This window comes from Stegodyphus dumicola, chromosome 9, assembly GCF_044657685.1.
Source record: "Stegodyphus dumicola isolate Sdum_Otavi_A_Nest chromosome 9, ASM4465768v1".
Taxonomy (NCBI): Eukaryota; Metazoa; Arthropoda; class Arachnida; order Araneae; family Eresidae; genus Stegodyphus; species Stegodyphus dumicola.
This window is the reverse complement of record NC_140776.1, coordinates 184,369,309-184,391,938: the sequence shown is the minus strand read 5'-3', so window position 1 is coordinate 184,391,938 and position 22,630 is coordinate 184,369,309. Positions and strand designations below refer to the sequence as shown.

The 22,630-nt window shown below is 34.9% G+C and overlaps 1 protein-coding gene across 1 annotated transcript; it reads left to right on the top strand.

The window, feature by feature from the left end:
• Positions 1-5,808: 5,808 nt before the first annotated feature.
• Positions 5,809-13,468, top strand: LOC118202469 (uncharacterized). Its single transcript, XM_035374654.2, has 4 exons — positions 5,809-5,965; positions 8,924-9,097; positions 12,182-12,543; positions 13,256-13,468. The coding sequence occupies exons 1-3, from the start codon at positions 5,957-5,959 to the stop codon at positions 12,512-12,514; spliced, it is 516 nt and encodes a 171-aa protein (XP_035230545.1). The 5' UTR covers positions 5,809-5,956; the 3' UTR covers positions 12,515-12,543; positions 13,256-13,468.
• Positions 13,469-22,630: the final 9,162 nt, after the last annotated feature.

Genomic DNA, 22,630 nt, shown 5'->3' with positions numbered 1-22,630 from the left:
ACGGCCTTTAGCCGCACGAGACAAAGCAATAACAGGTCATTGATGCCCTTAGATGTCCGGTGCCGCATGCACGCTGCATTGCTCACGGGAGTAGCACGTGTTGCACATGGATACGGGGAAATTGGGCAGTTTGAAAATTCTACATAGCACTTAAATGGAGATTTCCGCATAGCACTTAAATGGAGATTTGAAATCGCAAATAATTCTATAAATTTCAAAATGCACTTAAATGGGAGAATAGAAGTCAAAGAGAGAGAGAGAAAGATAGAGAGAGAAAGAAGCTACTTATAATACTGCAGTTCAATACGACAGTCGATCAATCCAGGTATCAATATAAGTGCAGCAAATGCATACAATAAATTGTAAAGTGTTAAAAGCATGGAATATCATGGCTTAAATACACTTTTCAATTGTATAGTGAAATTTCACGTACGTGAATTATGCGATCGTGGGAAATATATGAGTAAAATATGGTATTATATATTAATTAATTAACGAATTTCAATTCTTTCTCCGTAAGTGTATACTTATTCCTCAATAGTTTAAAATAATTAAAGAATTCACACAGCGGCTATAGTATGTTACTTTAAAACAGACACTTCGAGGTCGTACAGACCTTCACCTCATTTACGCTCGTAACGTGTTTCGTCATTACCGTACAGAGAGCATTTTTAAGAAATTAAAGGAGTCAACCTTTTTTCTGAAGCTGTTGTTTCCGTGGGTATGAGTCATGATTTGGAGGAATGAAAATGGCCTCGAAGTGCCTATTCTAATGTAACATACTGTAGTATTACTAGTAATAAATTTGAAAGGAGGAAATCAATTTGAAAAAATATTACAATTTATTCGTATCTAAGGCAGTCATTGATTCCCAGATTCACTGGATTATTAAAAAAAAAAACCGCATCAATTAGAAACACTTGCTTTACACTTTGCAAATAACCTTTTACCATCTTGCAATATACTTAAATAATGTGTAAATTACTGTACTTATACAGCACTTAAATTTTGAGTAACAAGATAAAAATGGTCGGGATGTGTTGTTTAGAGAAAAGATGTCATAACTTAAAAATCTAATTGCTGTTTACTGAAAATCAGCAAGTTTTCTTTTCCTTCAGCCTACCAGAGGCAGAGCGGTAAACTCGTTAAACACGCTTGGTCCGAGATTCTTATCCCGCAAACGGGCTGGTTGCATGGGCGTTTTCGTGCTTTTCCGCATGTGTAACGTGTACATGATCCAGTTTCCCTTAAAAAGTCCTTCCCTTAGGCAGATAGCCCTCGAGTGCTTTGTCGTAGTCAAATAAACCAAAGGAACCTTTTCTTCCAACCAATAATGAAGGATTTATTTCTGGTGAGGTAGACAGTTCATTGTAATGGCAGGAACATAAGCATATCTTAGTGATGAAGATTCTTGGAATTCCTTGGTAGATTCCAAGAAATGTAAAACATGCAATCAACAACTTTATTAAACTTTTCGCCCGCCTTCTTAGCATGCCTTCGTGTTGTAGTGGTCAGCACGCTCGGCGCGTATTCGCGAGGTCCGTGGTTCGAGTCCCGGCGAGGGCATTGCTCATTTTTCATGTCTTTTTCTTCAAAATTACCTAATGTCTCTACAGTGACGCCCGAACTAAAAGGTGGTGGATAATATTCTTCATAATCAGGATTTTGCGATTGGGTCCTCTAATACCCAGTCGCCCTTTGAAAAGGGAAGTATATAAGGTATTTCTCCCGCCTTCTTAGCATGGCTTCGTGGTGTAGCGATCAGCACACTCGACTCGTATTCTAGAGGTCCCGGCAAGGGCACTGCTCACTTTTCAGCTCTTCTGCTTCCAAATAACCTCTACAAAATTCTATCAGTTATAATGCACAATACCAAAAAAGAAATTACAGCATAAAATTTCTATTCCATATATATATATACCGGGTGGCCATAATTAAACTGACAGTGCTCACAGCGTTCTGTAGCGCGATCTATTTGCGAGAATGACGCCACATTTTGTAGGAAGTTTTAACAAGACGGGGGACGAAGGATTCCGCGAAAAAAAAATAGTTCCAAAAGTCACCGCTTGGGGAATATTTGGCGTTGTGTAACAGAAAATAGAGTGTTAACAAATGCAAATCAATACGAAAATTACCTTTTATTTTGCATTCAAATGAAGTTCAATGTGGCTGCCATTGTTGTGGACCCCATATTCCATTCTGGCACAGTATGCACAACAGCAGAAAGTAACATGTCTGCAGGAATCTCCCGTACAGTCCGTGCTATGTTATCCTTCAACGTAGCCAGGTCCTGGACCACTCCTTGATAGACCTTCGACTTAAGGTAACCGCATAGCCAGAAGTCGCATGGGGTAAGATCAGGCGACCGAGGTGGCCATGCAGTTGGAAAGTAGTGGCTAATGACTCTTTCTGTTGTCAATTTCTGTCGTAGCATCTGTTGCACCCGTACAGCAACGTGAGGAGGGACTCCATCTTGCATGAAAAGGATTTCTCCCAGGCATTGTCTTTGCTGAAGTGCTGGAATGACAAAGCTGTTCAACATGTGGCGATATTTCTCTCCGGTAACAGAACAGGTTTCCGGTCCTGTCGGGGTTATGTTCTCATAGAAGAATGGACCTACGATAAATTCCGCTGTGAACATTGCACATAAACTTTCAATCCGATTGATTCGAAACGTAACACATTACCTTTTACCTTACACCACTGTGCGAATGGATGTAACGTGAAATTTAAATGAAGAACTTCTTCTTCTGCTCAGCTTACGTGATAATGCAGATCACGAGACTTTATTGGTGTTTATGTAGATTTTACGCTTTTTTAAAAGTGTTGCCGTATTGCACTTGAACTAAATCAGAAAATGTGCATAATAAAAGGTAATTTTATTCCGTATTAATTTGCATTTCTTAACACTCTATTTTCTATTACACAGCGCCAAATATTCCCCTAGCGGTGACTTTTGGAACTTTTTTTTTTTTTTTTCAGAATTCTTTGTCTCCCGTCTTGTTTAATCTTCCTACAAAATGTGGCGTCATTCTCGCAAATAGATCGCGCTACAGAACACTGTGAGCACTGTCAGTTTAATTATGGCCACCCGTTATATATAAGGATGCAATATTTCATGAAAGCTAATCAAGGACAGGCTATAAAAAATTAATTCCTGTGTTAAGAAAGCCTTAAACTTTGTAAGTCAATGCGACAAATGGAAGGCTGATATGAATTATATAAAAGAAAGTGAGAAAGCAAAGAACATGATTATTGTGCTAGGTATTTATAAATTATTAAAAAATAGATAAAATTCATTTAAACTTTTTGTCAAGATACAGATAATGCGAAGGTGTATTAATGAAATCACCTACTAAGTTCTCAAAATTACTCTCATTTTATCTTAAAATATTTGCATCCGAGTAAAAGCATTACTTTTTCCCCTTTTCTGTTGGTCTTCTTTGAATTTTATAGCCACTAATTAAAAAATCTCTGACTTTTTTCTTTCTAGGACACAGTTATCCGGAATAATCCCGGACGGTTAATTAGATGTACAATCAGCTTTACTTAAAAGTTGTGGATATTTTTCGATTCCGGACAAAACCCCGGATTATCCGGAATAATACCGGACGTAACTAGGAATTAAGCTAATTCCAAACGTCCGGTAACCATAACTATAAAACAGTATAGAGTTAGGATTACCAAATCTTGAGAACGAAAATCTCGGGTCATGCATATTCGCGGAAGTGTGTGCATATCATCCAACTAGAATCGAGTAAAAAAATGCATTTGCATTGAAGCATGTAAGGAGTATGCATATTACATGAGTTTTTACTGAAGCAATACTGAATTTCGTAATCTGCTTTTTGCTGAACCCCCATTTCGAATTAAATAAAACTCATTTATGTACTTGTTTGTCTCCAGGCTTTCTCGAAACTTTTCTGCGAATGCGCCGGTCCAAAATGCGCATGTGCTGAATGTAATTTATGTAAATTAATTTAGATGAATATAAAAGCTACTACTGATATGTTATACAACCCTGTATAGCAGATAAAAGTTAGTATGAAGGAAAAAAAAGAAAATTTTATATCAATGACAAAAAAAAAAAAAAAAAAAAAAAAAAAAAAAAAAAAAAAATTGTCAAGGTATTGAAAAGGAGCTTGTTTGTATTTTGTACTGTTTGTACGGTAAATGTGATTAGGGTGACTGAAATTTTTGCAGTGGATTTACTCCTGCCTATGCCGGCGCAAGAGCCGATGCATTTGGTGCGGCCGCATTGCGCGGAAGAATTTAAGGCTGACAAAAATTTTAGACTTAAAAGAAACACGTACTTGCAAAATTTGGAGTTAGAGAAACTTTTAAAATTTCGAAATGCACTTAATTTCGGGGCGGCAAAATTTAGCAGCAGAATTAAGGGGCGGTAAACTTGCTTACTGATCATTACCTAATATTTTCCTTAGACGCATTTTTGTACTTTATAAGTTCATAAAATTCACTGAATGAATATCTGGAATTCACTTTCAAGTAGTCTTTTAGTGTTGACTCACATGTATTCAACCTCTTTCTGAAGACCAAATGTTGTTCCTAATTAAAAACAATCCTCTGCACTAGAACTGATGCGTTTATTAGCGTGATTAATTAGGTGTGCAATCAGCTTCAGTTAAAAATTGTGGACATTTTTCGATTCCAGACAAAACCCTGGAATAATTCCGGATAATTCCGGATGTCTGGTAAACCTATAAGGTATTTCTCCCACTTCCCTAGCGTGCCTTCGTGGTGTAGCGGTTCTGCACGCTTGGGCGGTATTCCAGAGGTCCGTGGTTCGATTTCCGGCGAAGGCGGTTGTATATTTTTCATCTTTTCTGCTTCCAGTTAATCTAATGACTCTACAAGTGGCGCCCAAACTAAAAGGGTTGTGGATGATGATTCTCCGCACCCAGGAATTGGCGACTAGATCCCCTAAAACCCTAGTCGCCCTTTAAAAAAAAGAGAGTATGTAAGGTATTTCTCCCACTTCCCTAGCGTGCCTTCGTGGTGTAGTGGTTCCGCACGCTGGACCGGTATTCCAGAGGTCCGTGGTTCGATTCCCGGCGAAGGCGGTTGCATATTTTTCATCTTTTCTGCTTCCAATTAACCTAATGACTCTACAACCCTACATAGAGTGGAAGTGTTGTAAATGTTGTTCCTAATTAAAAATGTAATGTTGTTCCTAAATTAATTGTAATGTTGTTCCTAAATTAATTGTAATGTTGTTCCTAATTTAAAAAAATCCTCTGCACTAAAACTGATGCTTTTACTGGCATGGTTAATTAGATGTACAATTAGCCTCACTTAAAATTGTGGACCTTTTTCGATTCCGGACAAAACCCCGGATTATCCGGAATAATCTCGGATGTCTGGTAACCCTACATAGAGCGGAAGTGTTGTAAATCAGGGGAAAATATATGTATCTTTATACATCAGTTTGATAAGTTACTTTAATTTATTTAAAGAATATTTATCAAATATTTATCAAATTAAAAAAATATATATATTTCACAGATCTGGACATTTGTTTACATGGTATTTTCTAACTATATATAATCAAAATTATAAGTATTTAAAACCGCGTGAAATGTAACGCGAAAACTGCTATCTTAGCTTAAAAAGTTTCAAAGTCAACTATAAACTCATTCTAATACGCCGGTGCTTCACTGCGCGTGCCAAGAAAAGACGTCGTTTTCCCTTCAGGAAATCGGTTAGTAATCCGATCACTTTCGGTTTCGAACAGTCCAACCCCACCCATATGGCCGAGATCTAGATCTTGAACTTTTTGACAGTCGGTGCTAGTTCGGAGCCCCAAAAATGCAGTAAAATCATTCTTTTTCTTATTCGTCCCTCTAAGTATATAAACTCAGCAAACGACAACGGAACAGCACATTCACCAATCGTTTGCAGCTGTTCCAAACCAGCAATCAAATTTCCTCGTAGCAACATGTTTAAGGTATGTAATAATTTATAATTTCAGTATTTAGGTTGATTTCAACTTATTTTCGTTCTTGAAGTGATTAAATTAATTTACGAATCTTTATTATTAATTACGTGTTTTGAAATTTTTTTCTATTGGATCAGAAACTCAGGAATGTACTTTTAAATACTTTCTGCAAAACAAAGCGAAATTAGAGATACTAAAAATTAAGACATTTTGATATTTTGATCGTTTAAATAAGGTCTTATTAAAAAGCCCCTTGCTCGCGCAGCCGAGTAATGTAATTCCAAACGTAACTATCAATCAGTTTCGTGTCTCGAAAATAGATATTTTTAGAAAAATAGAACAGAACTGAATCTAAACTGGCACTTACGGATTAATGCAACCACCTTGGCGCATTTGGGCGGTTTTTTACAGATGAATAGGTAAAAGTTACTTATCGAATGCCAAGTTGGAGATTATTGTGTACTTCGGTTATCCTTATTTTTGTTTAGAAAGATTCCCAGCGTATCGATTTTTATCGTAAATCAGTAACTATTATCAACTTATGAAAATAAAACATACTTTAGTAATTTAAAATACAAATTTGAATTATTAAATAAGAATTGCATAATACATTAAACAATAAAACACATTCTTCTTCAAATATCTCTGCAATTTTTTGGCGCTAATCTTCTCCCGAAGTACACAGCGATCTGTTTTCCCCCTTAAAAAGAAGACTCGACTTCGTGCATTCTTCGGCAACAGCAGCCATCTAGGAAAAGAATTTCCTCGCTGGTCCCTTTAAATATTTTCAGCAAAATTCTGTATTTCTTGCAGGAATTTTATCGTAGTTTCTTCCACTTCTGAAAAATTCTACAAGCTCATATTTTAAAATTAAGTGTAAGGTAAAAAATATCACGATTTGTTTATAAAAACCATTGGAATTTGGGATGCAACAAAAAAGAACGCATAAGAAAATAGCGGCGTTGCTTGACCGAAGGATGGTTATGCGCATGTTGCCAGAGTTTGGCACATTCTTGAAAATTTGGGGATTATTACCAAGGTCGTTGCTTTAGTACGTAAGTACCCTAAAATCTAATTTTCGAGTGTTCAAAAGAAAGATTATTTTTAAAAAATCCAGAATGTACATTATATTCATAATCTTCCGGATTTAACTTACATTTAAATATCTAAAGTTTTATAGCTTATAGTGATATCGAAAAAGAACGAAAGGAATAAGAATATGGAACTGTAATCCCAAATAGTATGTTCTTAACTAAGAAAATTAATTCACATGCATCAGAATTGAAGATCTTAGAATACTCAATCAACATACTAATGTTTCGTTACTTTAATTACGACTAAACATTGGACAGCTATACCTGAAAAGAGATATCTATCAACTTTTCCAAGAAACTGATTTCCATTATTCGATCGACATTTTAAGGGAAGACCGGCGTGTATTATTCATGTAATTAATGGCGTCTACGAAAACAATCATTTGGCTAGCGTGTTCCTTCTTCGGAAGAGAATTCAAAGTACTAGATAAAAAAAAAAAAAAAAAAAAAAAAAAAAAAAAAAAAAAAAAAAACTATTGTTCTGTAATTTCAATTACTCAGCTGAAGGTCTGCTAAGTAGTTTCCGAATAAATTTATTTCATTAATTTATGATAAGTATTCGAGTTTAAGTTTTAATTCTTTTTTTAAATAGAATTGCAATGCTAAAAATGTCTTATAGGCTATTCCGACTAAATCGTCTGTTTGAAAATCAACAGGTTGTAAATTTGAATTCCAATTAATGAGAAATTATTAATACATATTGAAATAAAGTACGGTAAATTTATCCATTTTTTAGGTATCTTTTTTTTTTAACATTGTTTGAATTTATTAGATAATGGCAAAGCTTTCTAGGATATTTGCCTAAGAGAAGGAATCCCTTCGTGGAAGACTTTCTGAAGGAAACTGGTTCATTTTTAAGCTACAGTTGTAAAATCAGCGGAAACGCCCATGCAGCTAGCTTGTCCATCTGGATTTGACTAACAGTGTTAGAAAACTAACATTTCAAAGCGTTTTTATTTTCTTTAAGAGGAAGGTGTTTGTTTTTGCATACCAGCAATGTAGCAAACTTTTTCCATTTATTTAACAGTAAACTTTGTTATTTATTATTTCCATAAAACTAATGGCACTTTTAGTGATAATATATTCATAATGTTTAAGAATTCAGATTAAAGTAAATTAAGAAGTTATAACAAGATGAAAATATCTCCACATTTCAGTACATCTGAGAATATTATAAAATAGCACAATCCAGAATCCTTACGGAACTGAGAAGTGAAGCAATTAGTAGTTGCTAGCCTAAAGGGCTATTAATTTCGTTTTGGCATTTTGCGTCGAATCACTTTTCAGATTGTTTCCACCAAATATTATTGCCCTGTATAATAGTTAAAGAAATTAAATAACGAAGAAGCTACGTAAATATATGTATGTTTATCGCACTGTGAAAAAAAAAAAACGCTACCTAGAACCATCCATTTATGAATAACTTAATCCTCCACTCGAATATGGGCATCTGGGAGCACAAATTTGGAATTTGTTTTATCTATTTCATATTTTGTAAATCTTTAACGAATTTTTGATTAACAAACACAACGATTTCAAAGCGAGCAATGACAACACTTTACGAAAAAATTAATAAATTTTGATCTCCAGCGGATTCTGTGTATCGGAAATTTTAAAGATATGCTCCTTTTAAATTGTTTTTTGATATGGCTGTTGAACTGAATTTTATTGTTTAAGTGAGAAGAACATGATATTTAATAAATAAAGGTAACACAGAAAACGTTAAAAAAATAATTAAAAATTAAAAAAAAAACACTTTAAAAGTAATATAAAATCTGAAAACTTTCAGATTTTTTTTTTTTTTTTTCTTTTCTTTTTACTTTCCTTTAATACCACGACTTGCTTATATATTTATCCTTTTTATTTATTTCAGCTAGCTGTTTTGGTTGTGTTGGTAGCAGTAGCTGCTGCACAGTATGGTCAACATGGATATGGCGGCGGAAATGCCGGAGGTTATGGCGGTGGCTATGGAGGTGGCTATGGAGGTGGTGAACAAGGAGGTGAAGGAGGTTATGGCGGCCAATCTGGTTATGGACATCAAGATTATGTAAGCTAATAAATAATTCATTTTCTTTTTATATCAGCAATTACGAAACACATGATTAAACGCACTCCATTTTTAATGAACGGTGCAAATGTAAAATGAAAATTTCATATCCTAAATCTTAAAAATGGGAAGAAAATATTTTTTGATGATCATGAAATATTAGAGTACTGTGCATGAAGTTTAAATGTTATCGTCGTTACTCTTGTCTTGCATTCATATTCAATTGCACATTGTTAAAAAAAAAAGGTTTAATCTGTAGCAGCGAATGGCAACAGTTATAGTTCAATCTGTAGTTCATAATCTAAATGGCAGGACTTAAAACTGACAAAGGCATGCACAACATCTTAAATATTTTCATTTTTTAAAATATGAAATGAATTATTGAATTCTTCGAAACTTACAAAAAAATATCATCAATCATACGCTAAATCTAAGTGATTTATTTATGCAGAATATGAGACTATAATTTTTAAAATCTGCTTTTTCTATTTTTATTATGTTGATAATTCTTCGCACTTTCTGATAATTGAAATATGATTTAACACATATCATATTTGTTATTCATCCTATTTGCAATGACATAATTTTTACCCCTGTGGGAAGTGAATTTTCTGAGTTCTTTTCGATTTATTTCCCATTTTAATATTAGTCAGTTCTATATTTTAATATTAACCAGTAAATTTCATTTCAGTGCATTTTATCAAAATCATTTTCCATAGAATTTATAGAATATATATTTATAGAATTTATAGAATATACCAAATCTTATAACTGCTGTAAATTAAGCACTGTTTCCTTTCTTTTCTTTTCTTTTCTTTTCTTTTTTTTTTTTTTTTTATGTTTTTCATATCCTTAACATCCTTTCTTATTAATTTGCTCCGATTCAGAAACTCAATTAAATAATAACTGTTGATATACAGACATTTTTCCTTCCTTTTATTACTTTTACTACTAATAAATTATATATATATTTGTGTATTATAAAATTAAAAGAATCGCCTGAAATATAACTTCCAAGCCATTTCTTTTGAACAAATAAAATTCGTGTTTCAGTTTTTAAAGAGGACACATCAGATTTAAATTCTTTTGTAACATTTCTTATCATTGAGATTTATCATACTTTAGTCAAATTAAGGCACTTTTAAAATTTAGAATTAACATTTTTACGCTGAGTTATGGTCCTACCAATGGTCCTACCACTTGAAAATTGGGTACTATTCCGTTTTGAGGGCCGTAAAAAAATTGCAGCGAAAATGTATGCGCAAAAGCGCCAAATCTAGCAAACGCGCTCATTTAACAGCGCGCCAAACCTAGCGTACGCGTTGATTTCAGATTGCGTAAGTTTGTATAGTTCTATATTTCTTAAGACGACATTGAAATACTAGTTTAATTTTTAAATCCTTTTTTGATATCCTATGGATTTAACAATTTGGGAATTGCCTATGACGAAAAGTCTGCAACAGAATTTTGGGTAAAGTGCAGAATCACCCACTACTTGACGCGTTTTTAAGAATTGCACATACTCGGTATCCATGTAGACATCGACGTATTTTCACATTAAAAAAAAAATCCCAAAATTGCATAAAAAGGGCACTGCGCACACCCTTGACTTTATCTATGTACAAATCGACCTTTCTCAATTAAAAAGTAAAAGAAAATTGAAAAAAATCCAATTGTTTTTACCCTTGTAAAAAGCGGCAAACAAATAAGTGAGCGATTCTGCACTTTACCGAAAATATTTTCAAAGAAAAGGCATCTTTCATTATATAAAATTACGTTTCAACAACCAACGAGATTATGCTTTAGCGATAAGTCGGTAGCGAAATAGCGATGCAGGCATCCATTCAGTTATGTTTAGCAATTTTTATATAAATTATAATAATAAAAAAGTATTATATGAAATTAACCTTTCATCTAAATTAAAACATCCATCTTAGATAGTTATTTACTATTATACTTCCTTTCTTGCCGCAATTATTAGGGTTGCCGCAATTCTTTTTGGCAGCATTGGCATCAACAATAGTTTGGCGATTTTTTACGGCCCTCGAAACCGAATAGTACCGAAAATTGTTTATGTTGAGGTGAATAATTTTAATCTTTTGATTCAGAATAGTTTGACTGTAATTGCAATTATCCTTGACATAATATTAAATTAATAATTGTGTTTGAAATCTATACTACTAATACAGGTAAATCAGTAACAAATAAAAAATTAATTTGACAAAAGTATTAAAAATTTTCAAAACCCTCAAATTTTGAGTTCCAAGCAATAGCTTTTCCTTTTATGCTGAAGATATTAAACACACGAAAAATCAATTCTTGATTCCTACTTAATTTTTGCAAGTGCTATTTGTATTTAAAGCAATAATTTTCAAATTTAATTTTGAATCAATCGCAAAGCTAAATTTTGACAAAGGTATTAATTACAAGGTGCCGCCGGCTACTTTAAATGAAGGGCCAACTACATTCGCTATTTGTTTTTAGCTTCGTCTAATTTTATTTTAGTAAGTGTTAGTTTAGTTTCTTTTTTCTTATCTTGATTTAAAAGTCCGAGTGGAGGCTTTCTGTAAGCCCGAGAAGGGGTCACCTATTATCATTTCTGTGAATGAATAAAAGGGTATTTTCCCCTTCTCGAGTCTACATTGTTAGTGCTTGAACTCAGCGATAATTCGCTACATACTTCGCTAGGTTCCTCGGCATTTTATTATAGACAAAGGAGTGAGGGACATGATAGTATAAAAAAGCAATAAAATAAATTAAAGGCATCATTAGTAGCCAAAACATATAAATGAGTTTGTTAATGCATACTAAATATTTGCACGCAAACATGTAAGGGCTCGTAATTTTTCATGAACGATTTTTTCGGAATTCAGTATAGTTTTATAGAATTTGGAAGATTTAGAATTCGCGTTCACAGAACTTCATGTACCAAAGAATATGTATCTTATGTCTTGGACATTATTAATGTCACAATATGTCTTGCACATTATTAAAAATTTTTACCCTAGAAAAAATAAACATAAAGAAGCTCATATATTCTTGCATCTATCAAATTTAATTGCATATTTTCTTCTAATTTCACAGGCTCATCAACCTATCCCTTACAAATACGGATACGACATCGTGGGTGGCGACCACCACAGTGACTTCAAGCAAACTCGCCAAGAGCATGGAGATGGACATGGCAATGTTCAGGGAAGTTACTCTTACTCTGACGGTCACGGAAATCACAGACAGGTTGAATACGTCGCCGATCACCATGGATTCCGTGCTGTTGTCAAGACAAATGAGCCCGGAACTGAGAACCAGAGCCCCGCAGATGTTCAGCTCCATGCACCTGCTTCTCAACACCAGTCTTCTGGTGGTTTAGGCTTAGGTCTTGGCACTCGACTTTCCCTCGGTCATTCTTCGTACTAGAAGACTCAGTTAGGAATTATAATTTATTGGTAAGTTATTTCTAGATTTTGAATTAATCTGTGTATACGCCCTTTAATTTGTAAATAAAGCTTCCAGAACTATCTTCGAGTGGCTGTAGAGCACAGGATTGCTATATGCTTATGTTTTTCTCCATCTCAACTCGACTCCTCGAAGCTTCTTTGTTTGTTTTGTTGAAAAGTTTCCATAGTGAGGCATCTGGAAGACTGAACTTTGAATCTCAAGTTTGTTTTATTATCTACTTCACATTTTTTAAAACTTTAACGATTTTTTTTAATTTGTTTATTTTCCTTATTGCAGTACTGTATTTTATTAACTTTGAAACTCTAGCGTGAAAAACCAGCTTATAAATTTGCATTACGTGAAAATTGTTATACAAAATTGTGATATATATATCTTTGATACAAATATGCTGTAGATTTTTAATGTTTCAACTAACTTCAAGCAATCATGAATTTTTATAATGTCAAAGAAAATCTGAAGTCTCAAATACCAATCTTTCTTCTACCTATAAGCGTTTAAGGGATATGAATCTAACTTAATGTTAAAGTTGTTCCAATATTTTTAATACCAAAATGGCAAAAGATGATTTTTTTTTTTTTTTTTTTTTTTTTTTTTTTTTTAAATTTTACTGAATGTTCATGTTGTAAGATATGATCAGAACACTTTAATTGCTCCCTTTTTTATTTATTTTATTTATTTTTTTTTTATTTTATTTTCCAGGTGTACAGCAGCGTAAAGATTTTAGTGTGATGCTACAGTATGTAAAGGGTGAATGGATTATATTCTCCTACGGTATAGAGAAGCAGAAGACGATGCCAGATCTAAAATCAGGGAAGAATGCTTCAGGGAGTTTCAAAATAATTAATATTATTTATATGAGCTTGTTGTGCATGTAATGTTGCATGTGAAATAAAAGGCTATACTTAAAAATCATATATTGTTTTGGTGAGTTTTTTCACAATCAATATGGGCAAGTGGCTTTGAGTGTGTGTGTGGGGGGAAATCTAAGGATTAAAGACATACCCCCCCCAAAAAAAAAATAATAATTATGATTAACACTTATTTTTTCTGAATATAAGCAGTGTGCAAAAAAAAAGGTAAACGGCGTAGTGTAATATTTTATCAAATAAAAGAAACGTTAACAACTGAAAATTGCTTATTTTCAATAATTATTTGTTTTAACTGAATGATATTTTACGTAATTAATACTAAACACAATACACAATAACTTAAAATATTCCTGTTGTTAAAAATACTCAATACTGAATATAAATTTCGTGCATTTTAATACCACATTATACCCAGAATGAAAAGATGATCATAATGGAAAATTCATGAATGAAAAAATCAATAAACGTTTAAATTAATGTTAGCATGTTATGAGGAAATGCTTGAGTGAAAATATCAAATAAGATGAAACATTTAAAAGGTATCAAAGTATACAAATAGTTAAAAGTATTGAAAATATCTTTAATTATTTAATCCAAACATTTAACAAAATTGATAAAATGGATTTATATGGCTAATGTAAGAAGAGAAACAAATAATTTTTGTTAAGAAAAGAAACATTGGATAATGATTTTTTGAATTAAAAAAAATCACTAAATTCTATGTTTATTAGAATATTGCAAGCTATGCTCAAAAATAAAATAATAAAGTCCAAAAATTCATTCAAAAATTGACATCTTTTTAATGTGAGTGTACCAGATTTATTCGTGAAGTTCAAGTCAACTATCAGTTCTAAAGCACAATGTGATATTGCTTTTAAAACGATGATTGGAATCTTATCATAAATAAAGATACGGCATTAATAAATTCATTTTTGCATATAAACTTCTGCAAAGAGGTTGAAAATCAGTGCACAGAAGCCTTATTATCATTTGCTGTAACGATAATTGCACCTTACTAAGTAACTATGAATGCCCATGTACTTCAATAAACTTTAACAATAATGTTATTTTAATGTTTAAGCTCATGAAATTTATTCTTAGTAGTACTAAAGTTAAATAACATTCATAAATTAATGACTTGTAGTTCAGAAAGGAAGACAAGAAAACTCAAATGAAAGAATAAACATTTTAGGCAACAAAAACTGATTTACACTCATGTCCATAAATTAAGGATAATGCAAAATCAGGCAAAGGAAGAGTTAGAAGCAAAACAAATTTGACTTATTTGTAAAGCTTATTTATTAAACAAAAGGTAAAGAGCAAAAAAAGATGCTATATGTTTGATATTATTACAAAAATTAGCGATTTTTCTCCTTGGATCAAATTACAAAAAAAACCTATTTACAAAAAACCAATATTACATGGTTGGTGTGATTATTAATACATTGTACGTCTCCCAGGCGATGCAATACAGTCCGTACAACGCCTAGGCATGCTGAGTATCAAATTATCGATCTGATCTTGGGGGATATTACACCACTCAAAAAGCAATGCTCTCCGAAGTTTCGGTAGACATGTAGGAGGAAGTTGACGGGCTGCAACTCGTTGGCCAAGCATGTCCAACACGTGCTCTACTGGATTCAAGTTCGGTGAGAATTATTAAATAACATTCATAAATTAATGACTTGTAGTTCAGAAAGGAAGACAAGAAAACTCAAATGAAAGAATAAACATTTTAGGCAACAAAAACTGATTTACACTCATGTCCATAAATTAAGGATAATGCAAAATCAGGCAAAGGAAGAGTTAGAAGCAAAACAAATTTGACTTATTTGTAAAGCTTATTTATTAAACAAAAGGTAAAGAGCAAAAAAAGATGCTATATGTTTGATATTATTACAAAAATTAGCGATTTTTCTCCTTGGATCAAATTACAAAAAAAACCTATTTACAAAAAACCAATATTACATGGTTGGTGTGATTATTAATACATTGTACGTCTCCCAGGCGATGCAATACAGTCCGTACAACGCCTAGGCATGCTGAGTATCAAATTATCGATCTGATCTTGGGGGATATTACACCACTCAAAAAGCAATGCTCTCCGAAGTTTCGGTAGACATGTAGGAGGAAGTTGATGGGCTGCAACTCGTTGGCCAAGCATGTCCAACACGTGCTCTACTGGATTCAAGTTCGGTGAGAATGCTGGCCAGTCCATACGGGTGATATCCTCCGATTGAAGGCATTCGCTTACGATGTTTGCACGGTGAGGACGGGCGTTGTCATCCGTAAACACAAATTGTGCGCCCATGGCGCTCCGAAACAAACGTACATGTTGTTCCAGAATGACGTCCCGATAGATTTGGCTTTCATGGTTCCAATTTGAACATGCATTTCAGTTCTGGAACCCAGAATAATTCCACCCCAAACGAGCACTCCTGCACCACCGTAACGGTGTCGTTCAATAATGTTTTCTTGGTGGTAACGGGTAATCTGGAGCTCTCCATATGAAAGTCCGGCGAGAATCAGACTGCAAGCTAAACCTGGACTCGTCGGAAAACATCACACAAGGCCACTGTTGCGGTATCCACAATACATGCTCTCTTCTCCAGGCTAACCGCAGGCGACAGTGAGTTGCAGTAAGTGGAACGCATCTGACAGGTCTACGAGCATATAGGCCAATCTGCCCTAAGCGTCTGTACACGGTCTGCCTTGAAATTGTCGTACCAGTGGCTGAAGAGAGCTGGCAAGACAGGTCTGAGGCTGTGCTCCACCTGTTTCTTTTGGCAGTAACTGCCAAATACCGGTCCTCATTCGGCGTTGTAACTCTGGGGTGACCTGTGCTGTAACTTCTACTCACATTGCCATCATCTTGGAATCGTTGCCAAAGCCTGGAGATGATACTCTGGGCATTCCAAGTTCGTCTGATACTTCCAGTTGGGTACGCCCACATTCCAGACGGCCGATAATTCTACCACGTAAAAAATCATCCAAATGCGTCCTTTGTGTCATAACTATTCGGTTATTGCACTGAAATGCTTATAAAGCGCCTGCGAACAATTTTACTTCTTTGCCTGTATTCCTTATATATCACTCTCTTACACTCTCGTCATTGTGACGTACCATCGGTGTCATCTGGTTACTTCCTGAAATTTGCATAAGATTCTTGAAGATGTGTGTAGTGATTTTACAGGTGATATATTTATTTTAGAGTTCGATCTCCGCGTGACTCCGAATTATCCTTAATTTATGGACATGAGTGTATATAAAGGGTTAGCTGAAATCGAAACCAAGTTTTAACTTTTGCAGTGTTCTAGCTTTCGACTGGTGTAGAAATGCTACATATTCCTGCAAACTAGACTTATTATCAAAGCAAAGCGAAACTAACTTTTGCAGTTTTTAATGCAATATTTATAATTTAAGACAGACTGAAGAAGCTATCGATGGAAAGGTGAAATATTAAGTTTTGCCCTAACCACTAACCGGATGGTTAAAGCCCCTGAAGTTTCAATAGATAGTTCAACCTAAGTTCCTACCCAGACGAACGACTGGCTGCATGATTGGTTGGTTCTCATGTATAGCGAGAATGCAAGCCAGTTTCCCTTACAAAGTTCTGCATGAAGGTATCCTTTCCCTTGGGCAGAGAGCCCTCGTGTGGTTTGCCGTATTAAAATAACTTAGTCTTACGTAACAAATACCAATTAAAAAACTATTTAAACAGATCTCTACTTCACGAGTGGTTTGGTTGTATTATTACTTTTGCAGATGATCTTTAAAGATCACCAAATATTGCACTTTTTGACCTTTTCGTCTTTCCCCTCCCCACCTTCTGCAGTAACAAGATAAAGCCACAGTGTATGTGCAACCTCTACCATGAGGTCTAGTTACAGCAATATATTTTTATAGCCATTGAAAATGATCCGCGAGGATTTTCCGTAACGTGCATGACAAGATGGCGACACGAAGGAATGTTCACACATAGAATATTCTGAAATCTTACAAAAGTTTGACATTTGTTCGGTGCTGGATTCCTAAAAGCAGTGTTTGGCAACCTTTTAGTAGAGATGTGCTAAAATGATGTTGCAAAGCTACTCAGCATACCATTCTAAGGCCACCATGTGTTTATAAATGTCAACTACTGAAGCACATTAACTTGCTCTTCTATTCTGAAAAATTAAGAACTATTTTATTTTTGTCGATTATAATATAAATAGGAATAGTCATGAAAATTACGTTTTTTAAAATTTAAGTTCTAAACACATTATTTGAAATTTTGTTGTAAAGCCTAATGTTATTAAATGTCTTATAGATTGAAGAACAAAATATTTATATTAATCAACGTAAAAGATGTTAAAATTTCTATGAGAGCAAGCATTCATTATTGATGATCAAGTTAAATGGATCCTTGGCGTTTCTCCTCTTCAGTTAATCATCGAATATCAGGTATCTGGTCACTTTCAGCTTCATACAGACTTCCGAACGTACAAACGATTCAAAGCAGCTTCATAGAATGAGAACATTTATTCTCAAAAACTGAAAGAGAGCAAATAGAATTTCCCTCAAACAGGAGAGCGCTTCATGGAAGGATATTTAAAAGTTCAGATTGGCAGCTGATTTTTCCAAGCAATTTCTTCAACAGCTCTCGGTAATTTTAGAAAGTTTTATTTAGTACAGTTAGTTCATGAAGATATTCGCCCTGAAGATAGTTTGTCACCAGAAATATTCGTACAACAAAACAATTTTTTTCCATAGGAATTTATGTAAAATAGATTAATTCGTTCTCAAACTTCAAACGATTGCTCAGGAAAGAATATTTTGTACGCAAGTTCGTTATACAAAACCAATTAAATTAATTAACTGTAATATATGTATGTGTAACATTAACGTATAAGTAATATTAAACATAGAAGAGAAAAGAAAACTAATCGTACTAACAAACATTAAAAAAATAAATAAATAAAAGAAATATTTTACCGTAACTGTACGATGGAAAAAAAGTTGACGGGGCGTCTTCAGAAGACGGTGAAGAAGCGAAAGGTGTATAATTTTACTGTTTGAAAGAGAATCCTTTTCTGTAAATACATAAATATTCATCTTCAAATCTTTTCGGAATCCTTTTCTGTAAACATATAAATATCATCTTCAAACAATCAAATATTCAATATCTATCTATCAGGGGCGTAGCTAGAGTTTCCAGCGCCCGGGGACAACTGAAGAATTTTCGCCCCTTTCTATTTGCCAAGAATGGAAAACATTTCATTAAAAAATTTCGTAGCATCAATTTGGCGCCCCTTGGATGCTGCGCCCGGGGACAGATGTCTCCCCTTGCCCCACCCTAGCTATGCCAGTGCTATCTATAGTCATCTTCAAATTTATCAAATATTTAATCTTCAAACACATAAATATTCATTTTCAAATATTTTGGGAATCCTTTTCTGCAAACATATAAATATTATCTTCAAATATTTCAATCAAATATTCAGTCTTCAAACATATAATTATTCATTTTCAAATCTATTCATAACATTCTATGAAACTTTGCACTACATCCTATTCTGCTCAAATTTTGTAGATCAAATAACTAAGAATATTCTTCCTTCATTCTTTTTCTGAATACATTTTCTCCAGAATCGCCTTTTACTTCTGCCTTAGAAGTTGTTCCAGTTCTTCTGAGTTTATTTATGTGGTTTTCTTGTAAATCTTCCACGTCTTTATTGTTCATCTCTAAGCCCAGGTTTCCCTTTTTCCCCCTAAAAGTACATCATCAATAATAAAAGCTTTCTCAGCGTCAAAGTACTCAAAATCTCTGCCTGGAATACAATCAGGCCACGATTTCCTCGAAGCCGAATTCATGGTCCTGTGAAGAGGTTATCACACTTTGGCTACAGTTCCGATTAGACGGGACTTTTCTAAGAAACGAGATTCTGGAGGCACTGATTTAACAGGAAGGATTCGTAGAAAAAAGAGCCCCGCCTGAAGCGAATTCCCGCCTAGCTACGGAAACGATGTTGCGGCTATGCGGGATTTTTTCAAACCGCACCGAAAATGTCTCGGTTGGACCTCTGTCCCGGGTAGAGACAATCAATCATACAAAGTTCTGCTTCTGAAGGCTCACGTGATCCCAATCTGAGAGATAATCGATTAGTGTTTGGCGTTTAAATCTTTGTAGTAAGTGAAAATGGTAACCTAGCTACGTGGGTTTCTTGGAATTGTGAGGGTTCAGAGAATTGTCCCTTTCGAAGTCCCTCGTAGCCGAAGCATAATGCGATTGGGACATAAGTCACTTGCTGCAAAGTTTCGTCTGACTTTAATAGTAGAGAATATTAAATGATGTTTCCAGATGTATCTGAGGGTTATTGTTGTGCCAGAGATTACCTAAGTACACTTTTGAAACGTGTACTTAGGTAATCTCTGGCACAACTTTGAAAAGCTTCTAGAAATTTGTTGATCTATGGGTTGTATCCTGTGTTAGGAGACAGGAATTTCACAGTGATGAAATCTAGCTCTTTCTCCAACCCATCTGCAAGATTGGAGGGTGATGATCAGGTGAACTGAATATCACAAGAAGGCATTTCAATGGCAAATTGTTAGGAGAATTATATACCAAATAATTCTCGTTATATATAGGAATTAACCTATGTATTATGAATGTTCATGTGTAATATTGTGCTATTCAAATTATCTTGGAACAAAAATGAAAAAATTAGGCCATGTATGTAACAGATTTCCGCTGAAATGACGCTATATTCCGTACGGCACGTCCTAGAAAGGATATCATCTTCGCGGTGCATAGTACATTTCCATGCCAGAGGAAAACATCCATTTGTTTTTTCTTTAAGTATATTTCCTTATCAGGGGAAAACATACCCAGTTCATAAATCCACCCTATATAAATTGTCTAACTACCCAAGCCTTAGCGTTAGCCTTCCACATAACGAGCAATATAGTTCAAACCACAGTGTTTTCAAACATCTTCCGATTATTTGAGGTGATACAGAAACAATGGTTTGCCCTTAGGTCCCTAACTGCTTTTTAATACAGCAAAAGAATTAGATTATCTCTCATGGGCTTGTATTCAGGTGATGCTATCTCCTCTTGATTGAACTGTATGCATGTTCTCTAAGACACTGTGATCACATAGTAACAATAATCTCTGTGTAAAGGATCAGAGATTTCTCTTGAGGAATATGTGCAAGATTTTACACAATTCAACAAAAATTCCTCAACAACGTTTTGGTTCGTACTCGCAGCTCCTCCATGCTAATTACCTGTAGAGACATTAGGTTATTTCGAAGCATAAGAGATGAAAAATGAGCAACGCCTTCGCCGGGACTCGAACCATGGACCTCTCGAATATGCATCGAACCACTACACTAGGAAGGCATGCTACGAAGGCGGGAGATATACCTTATATACTCTCCCTTTTAAATGACAACTGGGGTTTTAGGGGATCCAATGGCCAAATCGTGGTAGTGAAGAATCATCATTCACCACTTTTCATTTCAGGCGCTACTGTAGAGACATTAAGAGGTTATCACACATGGCTACATTCCCTGCTGGACGGGACTTTTCTGAGAAACGAGATTCTGGTAGCACTGGTTTAAACGGGAGGATTCCTAGAAAAAAGAGCCCCGCCTAGCTACGGAAACAATGTTGCGGCTACGCGGGATTTTTTCAAACCTCACCAAAAATGTCTCGGCTGGACCTCAATCCCGGGTACAGACAACCAATCAGACGAAAGTTCTGCTTCTGAAGTCCCACGTGATCCCAATCTGATAGTCGATTAGCGTTTGGTGTTCAAGTCTTTGTAGTATGTGAAAATGGTAACCTAGCTAAGTGTGTTTCCTGGAATTTTGTGGTTTCTGAGAATTGTCTTTTTCGACGTCAAGTCCTGCGTAGCCGAAATATAATGTGATTGGGACTTTTGGTTATTTCGAAGTAGAAGAGTTGAAAAATGAGCAACGCCTTCGCCGGGACTCGAACCACGGACTTCTCGAATACGCGTCGAGCATGCTAACCGCTACACCTCGAAGACATGCTAAGAAGGCGGAAGAAATATCTTATAACTTTATACTTGCCCATTCGTTTCTTAAAGTTTTAAAAATATGAAATAGATAATAAAACAAATTCGAAATTCAAAATCCGGGCTTCCAGGTGCCTATGTTCGGATGGAAGACTACGTTATTTAAAATTGGATGGCTCTGGGTACTTGTTTTTTCAGGGGGGCCAGAAACATGCATACATTCATGCAGATTCTTTATTAGTTAATTTTTTAACATAAAAAATTTAAAATGGTTCACTAGAAGAAAATTGTTTCCTATATTTTGTCTACATATGCTCTCAAACCTATTTCTATTCATCCAGTTGGCAAGCTTGCATTGTCTATTTCCAAAGACAAGACATTAAGAACATGGAGTTTTATGCAAGGGGTGATCAGAATATATTGCTATCATCACTTTGATTTTTCCACTTGAACATTTTTCAGTGCAGATTAAAAAAACTTCAGTATCAGCAATCGTATTCGAGACATTTTTCACCAGGTCATAATGCGGTTGCCAACATTTCTCCACATTCTTCAATCCTCCATGACCTTTGTTTTATATCGTTACAAAATGCCCAGCCACACTAAGATAGTTTCCAGCAAAGCAGTTTTAAGGTAACCAGAAAATGTATGATTGCGAGATTCGGCATGAAATCGCCCATTTGGAGACAAAATTGGAGATAAGCTCTAGACAGAGCAAGAACATTGTAGAACGAACTATAACCAGTTTTCCCCAGAATGTTCTAAAAGACAGGACAAAGGCTATAAATACCCTGCCTGTACACAGAGTAGCGCCACCTAGTGCTACACCGTGTATACTGGTTAGCGCTACTGACTGCCGTGCTAAAGGGCCTGGTTTGAATCAAGGGGAACACATGGATGTATGTAAATTTATAGTGTCGCATGGCAGTGAGCTGGAAGTCCTCTCGTGTGGTTTATGGAAGAGGAGAGGGGTAGGAGACACTCAGACACATCCCCCCAGGGGTGCTATCCATCAAAATTTGGGGCGGAACGGAGCTAAATCACCTGAATGGTGCTTGATTATAAATAATTCTTACATAAGAAGTTCCCATCAATAAAATTCCAACTTCTATACTCAAGGACCCCATTCCGGATATGAATTCCTGGGGTATTTATAGGATTCCTTGCCAGTGCGGTTTAATT

What these genes read in the sequence shown, in the direction of transcription:
- LOC118202469 (XM_035374654.2), top strand. An exon ending in GTTATGGACATCAAGATTAT is followed by an intron (nt 9,098 to 12,181) that starts GTAAGCTAATAA and finishes CTAATTTCACAG; the next exon opens with GCTCATCAACCTATCCCTTA.